At 43.6% G+C, this 6,000-nt stretch overlaps 1 protein-coding gene across 1 annotated transcript in view; it reads left to right on the top strand.

Annotated features, from left to right (window-relative positions):
- Positions 1-778: 778 nt before the first annotated feature.
- The window catches only part of PIGT (phosphatidylinositol glycan anchor biosynthesis class T), a 77,990-nt gene continuing 72,768 nt past the window's right edge, over positions 779-6,000 (top strand). Inside the window, exons 1-2 of the mRNA XM_029611961.1 lie at positions 779-1,155; positions 1,895-2,072. Of these exons, the coding sequence (XP_029467821.1) occupies positions 882-1,155; positions 1,895-2,072 (452 nt within the window). The 5' untranslated portion in view covers positions 779-881. The remainder of the gene's footprint in view (positions 1,156-1,894; positions 2,073-6,000) is intronic.

Here is a 6,000-nt window from a genome sequence, read left to right as displayed (position 1 = left end):
CATCGATTGCTACGGTTGTTGTTAAAATTGTTGTTCCTCACGACGCAGCCTTGGCGAAACACGGGGTCCATGTTGGGGGACCATTTGAAAAAACGATTTGCTGAAACGGTGGAGTTGCAGTTATTGAATTAATAAAATTTCTTTTCGAAGATCATATGGACTATGAAATATTTACTGCACTTGTCTTGGTTGTATTATAATTGTTGAGTGCAGTACTTGCTCTTGGGCTCTTTGGATTTACATTTTGATTAGTCATGTAAAACTGTCATGCAATCGTTATCTGAATCTAACTTGTCCTTACTGGCCTGCAAGAAAATATGATAGAATACAGCCAGCATTCAGATTGCTTCTTGTACTGTGAATAAACATATACTGTCAATTTTATCTGGCGGATCATGCAGCCCAAGAGCTAAGGCCAACGAGAATCACAGGTACCTCGTTCCTTGCATCTGCTTTACAGCAGGATAGTTATACAGGCACAGTATGTGCCATAAAATACAAGCCTTGTTCCCCGCCCCTTTCCATCACAGATAAAAGTAGGGGGGTCTTGTGAAATAGCCTGCTTGCTTTTACCTACTGAAAGGAGTGAGATTTTTAGCATGGAAAATTGACCCAGGTAACCGCATCTCCGGGTAAATTCCTTTACAAACTGCTTTCACAGCTTGGGAACGCTAGAAACTTTAATCACGTGAGCACGGAGGCCAAAGAACGGAAGAGTTAGCGGGGTAGAAGTCAGCGCATAGCCCACCCAGCGCATGCTTGAAGCTCTAAGCCAATCCTAGAGGCTGCTGCTCCAGCCCCCGTCTATGACGTGACGTTTCTGGGCGTTCGTATTGGCTGACGGGAATAGTTGGTAGTAGGAAGCGTTGCTGAAGAATGTGATGGCGGCGTTCAGGGTGTTACTGATTGTGTTATGTGTCGACTTGGCCCGGGGGAGTACAGAGGGTGAACAGGACCGGCCTGGAAGACCTGGAGACCCCGGTTCCGAGGAGCGGGGACAGAGCCAGGCCACGGATGCCCCCGGGGCCCCCCAGTTCCCGGAGCTAGGGGACAGTCTGCAGGAGGAGCTGGTAATCACTCCGCTCCAGTCGGGAGATGTTGCTGCAACGTTTCAGTTTCGGACCCGCTGGGATTCCGATCTGCTCCGGGAGAAAGGTGAGGTGCAGATATCCGAAGTCCTGGGGAACATGATGGGGAGGTCGCGTGGCACCTCACCGCTGCCGAGAATCGGATACATTGGATGGAGATTTAGTGCTGACAATTCCAGAACGCTGGAGATCTGAGTGCAGAACCAAACTGTTTACAGACTATAAGGGACAGATACAATTCTGCCCAAAGTCAAGTACACGCAGTCTCACTGATCAGAAGGCAGCTCTGAAAAATCCATAGTGCATTGGGATAGGATTTAAAAGTCAGAATCTCCCTGTTGACCTAGGATCAGCGTTGTGTTTAAGACAAGCCTTAATGATAAGAACCTGGAGCGGTGTATCACAAAAAGGGCAGTGGGTGCTGGAAACAACTTCCCAGGAGGTGATGGGGTGAACCAGCATCCGGTTAAAAAAGTAATCGGACAAGTATAAAGAAAGTTTCCCAGTGGAATGAGGGTCCGTGAAAGGGGGGGGGTGTGGTGAGCGGTGGTGAAGAATGAGTGAAGCTGTAGGGTTTGGGGGAAGCCCAGGTCATGTAGTGTTTGTGGTACTGCAATAAAGAAGGAAAATGGAGTATATTTATTTTTATTGGACTTAGTGTTCGGATGAGTAGTAAAGATGTTTTATTACTGGTGCTAAGACTTGCATCTAAGCTGCCTTTGAGGTTATTCTTGACATTCACTTAATGTTATATTGTAAATCTATTTTTATTGGATTTAGTTTCATTAATGCATGTCTTTTTGCAGTTTCTCACTATAGGCTGTTCCCTAAAGTTCTAGGCCAGGTGATTTCCAAGTACTCTGTTCAAGAATTGCACCTGTCTTTCACGCATGGCTTCTGGCGATCAAGGACCTGGGGTCACTCCTTCTTACAAGCTCCAGCAGGAGCAGAACTGTGGGTGTGGTTTCAGGATTCTGTTACTGAGTAAGTACTAAAATGGATACTATGTGGTGATAAAATATATATTGAGGTGCCTTCCAGCATATTTTGAATACCAATGCAGTATATTTTCAGTGATATTCATTGTAATGTTGACTTTAAGTATTAAAATGTAATCTGGTCATCTGCTAAATTTTTGGGAGTTTACTTTTTTCTTAATGTACAGTTTTTCTGTAGTTCTGTTTTAAAACAGCTTTAAGAGGTCTACCGTTGTGATCTTATTTTGGAACAACAGTATATAAAACACATAAATAAACGACTTAAAGAAAAACATAAAAAGATTGCCAAAGAGCCAGGATCCTGTTAAATGTGTTGTGAACTTCTGGGATAGGGAAGTACCTTCAATACCTGAATGTAATCTGCTTTGAAGTGTCATAAAAGGTAGAACTAAAATCAAAATATTTACTAATTTACTGCACTTAATTTAATCCTGTCAACATTATCGGTATTTATTTATTTTTATTTATTTATTTAAAGCTTTTCTATACCGGCATTCATGATACAATCATATCATGCCGGTTTACATATAACAAGGGGTGCAATAACTTTCTTTTAACCAGTGTCGAGGAAGTAAAAAGTTACAATATAACAAGGTTGTTGAAACTGGGAAGGAAAGAGACAGGGAAAGACAAGAATTATATAATCTTTACAGAGGTAGCTTATTTACATTGTGCCGTAATGTCCCTTAATGGGAATTATTTACATTGTGCAGAAGTGTCTCTCAGTTGTGCAGTAAGGTCTCTCCATGGGTATTACCGTAGGTTCTCTCCCTGCCGTAGGATCTCCCCCTGGCTATTAGACTCGGGAAAGGCTTGTTTAAATAGCCAAGTCTTGAGCCTTTTTCTAAAGGTTAATAGGCAAGGTTCAAGTCTAAGATCCGGTGGTAGGGTATTCCAAAGAGCGGGGCCCGCTGTAGAGAAGGCCCGGTCTCTGAGAGCAATATGGTGTGTGGATTTAGATGGTGGAACAGTCAGTGAACCTTTGTAGACTTCTCTGATGGGTCTGGATGATGTGTGTAGTCTGAGGGGGATTTGGAGGTTGAGCGGGGCTTGGGAGTGGATTGATTTATGGATGATGGTGAAGGACTTGTAGAGGATTCTGTAGTGTATTGGCAGCCAGTGTAGATTTATTAGAATGGGAGAGATGTGGTCTCTTCTTCTGGTATTAGTTAGGATTCTGGCAGCCGAATTCTGAAGTATCTGAAGTGGTTTGATGTAAGAAGATGGGAGACCTAGCAAGATAGAGTTGCAATAGTCTATCTTGGAGAATATTACGGATTGTAGGACTGTTCTGAAGTCCTGAAAGTGTAGGAGTGGTTTCATTCTTTTGATTACTTGCAGCTTGTAAAAGCAGTTCTTGGTTGTATTGTTAATGAATGTTTTTAGCTTCAAGTGTTTGTCTATTATTACCCCTAGGTCCCTTGCTTGTGTTACCATGGTGTTAGTTAGAGCAATTTGTGGGGGGTTGCTGTTGTCTGGGGTGATGAGGAGGAGTTCTGTTTTAGCCGAGTTTAGAATCAGGTTTAAGTTTGCGAGGAGTCCGTTGATCTCTTGGAGGCAGTTATCCCAGAATTTGAGTGTTTTTGTGATAGATTCTTTGACAGGTATCAGAATTTGCACGACGTCCGCGTATAAGTAATGTTTTAGTTGCAGGTTGGTTAACAATTGACATAGAGGAAGAAGGTAAATGTTGAATAGTGTCGGGGATAGTGAGGAACCTTGAGGAACTCCTATAGAGGAATTGTAGCGGGGGGATTCTTTATTATTGATTTTGACTTTGTATCCTCTGTTACAGAGGAATGTTTTGAACCATGTGTGAGCGGCACCTGTTATTCCTATATCCGAGAGGCGGTTGAGGAGGGTGGCATGGTTGACGGTGTCGAATGCTGCCGACAGGTCCAGTAGAATTAGTAGGAATGATTGACCTTTGTCCAAGCCCAAGATGAGATGGTCTGGTAGCGACAGGAGTAGGGTTTCAGTGCTTAACTCCTTGCGGAATCCATATTGTGTGGGGTGTAGTATTTGGTGATCTTCGAGGTAAGTGGAGAGTTGTGAATTGACCAATTTTTCCATGATTTTTGCTACAAAAGGCAGGTTGGATATTGGGCGGAAGTTGTTTGGGTTCTTGGGATCAAGATCTGGCTTCTTTAGTAGAGGTTTAAGAGAGGCGGTTTTTAGGGCTTCAGGGAAGATTCCCTGTATTAAGGAGCAATTTATAATGTCCGCTAGGGGTTTGGAGATGATTTCGGGTATTAGCAGAAGCAGTTTGGATGGTATGTGGTCGAAGGGATGGGAGGAAGGTTTCATTTTCTTCAACAGAGATTGGATCTCTAAGGCGGTGGTAGGTTCGAACGAATCCAGGGTGATACTTTTGTTGAGTAGGTGGTAGGAGCTAGTCTGAGGGGTGTGGCTGGGTGGCAAGAGTGTTAAGAGATTAGAGATTTTACTTTGGAAGAATAGTGCTAGTTCATCAGCTTTGGATTGTGCTTGTTCAATAGGTATAGATGGTGTGTTAGGTAGTGTTAGTTCGGAGACATAGGAGAAGAGGGCTCTTGCGTCAAAGGTAAAGTCATGGATTTTGTGAGCATGGAAATCCCTTTTTGCCTTTTGGGTAGAGTTCCTGTAGTGGTGAAGGGTAGATTTGTAGGTGCAAAGAGTACTGGGACATGGGGTTTTGCGCCATAAGCTTTCCTTTCTTCTGAGGATTTGTTTGAGTTTCCGTAATTCATCGGTGAACCATGGTTGTCTCTTTGGGGAATTTTGGTTCTGTATTTTTGTTGAGAGCGGACATAATTTATTTGCTATTTCCTCTGTGATATTGCTCCAGGAGGATAATGCTGAGTTAGGATCTGAAAGGTTTAAGTGTGGAAGTTCTTTAGCCAGGTGGAAACTGAGATCATCAGAAGAGCAGGATTTTCTATAGGTGAATGGTTGTTGAGGGGGAAGAAGATTATGGGTTTCTGTTAATGAAAAGGTAGCGGAGATTAGTGAGTGGTCTGACCAAGGGACTGGAGTGCAGACTGTAGGGGATGAGTGAGTGATGCCAGCGTTTGTGAAAATGAGATCCAGTGTGTGGCCTGCTTTGTGGGTGGGCTTGTTGATAATCTGATAGAAGCCCATGGCTGTCAGAGAGGAGAGAAAGGTTTCACAGTTGGTTGTGAGTGTGGTGTTGTTTACGTGAAGGTTGAAATCTCCTAGGATCAAGGCGGGGGAGTCCAGGTTAATGTGTTTAGCAATTAATTCTATTATGAGGGAGGCATCCGATTCAAGGAGACCTGGAGGGGCATAAACTAGGAGGATTTGGAGTTGGGTTGATTTGAAGAGGCCTATTTCTAGTTTTGAATCTGATTTTAATGGGAGTTGGACGACTTTCAACTCTTTCTTGGTTGCTAGAAGTAGGCCCCCTCCCCTTTTCTTTAGTCGGGGGAGGGAAAAGAAGTCATACATCTGTGTGGGAAGTTGATTTATTAGGGCTATATCTGTGGGTTTAAGCCAGGTTTCCGTTATGGCGCAGATGTCCGGTTTGGAGTCCAGGAGATAGTCATTGAGGATCAGAGTTTTCTTGGTGATGGATTGTGCATTGAAAAGAGTTAGGGTGAATAAAGCGAGACCTAGGAGTTGGCTGAGTGGTGTGATCAGGATCGGGATAAGGGTTTTGGCAGCGCGTGAATGATATTGCATTATTGTTTTATCTGAGTTGTAGTAGTTGCGCTGAAGAATAGGGATTGGGAATCCTGGTGGCATCGTGATTTAGTTATGTGATAGAGGAAGAGATAAGTGTTGGATGAATGCTGCGAAGGCTGGTGCTGGATGAATGCTGAGAAGGCTGGTGCTGGATGAATGCTGAGAAGGCTGGTGCTGGATGAATGCTGCGAAGGCTGGTGCTGGATGAATGCTGCGAAGGCTGTAAATTA

Source organism: Rhinatrema bivittatum, chromosome 8, assembly GCF_901001135.1.
Source record: "Rhinatrema bivittatum chromosome 8, aRhiBiv1.1, whole genome shotgun sequence".
Classification (NCBI taxonomy): Eukaryota; Metazoa; Chordata; class Amphibia; order Gymnophiona; family Rhinatrematidae; genus Rhinatrema; species Rhinatrema bivittatum.
This window is presented reverse-complemented; position numbering and strand designations above follow the sequence as displayed.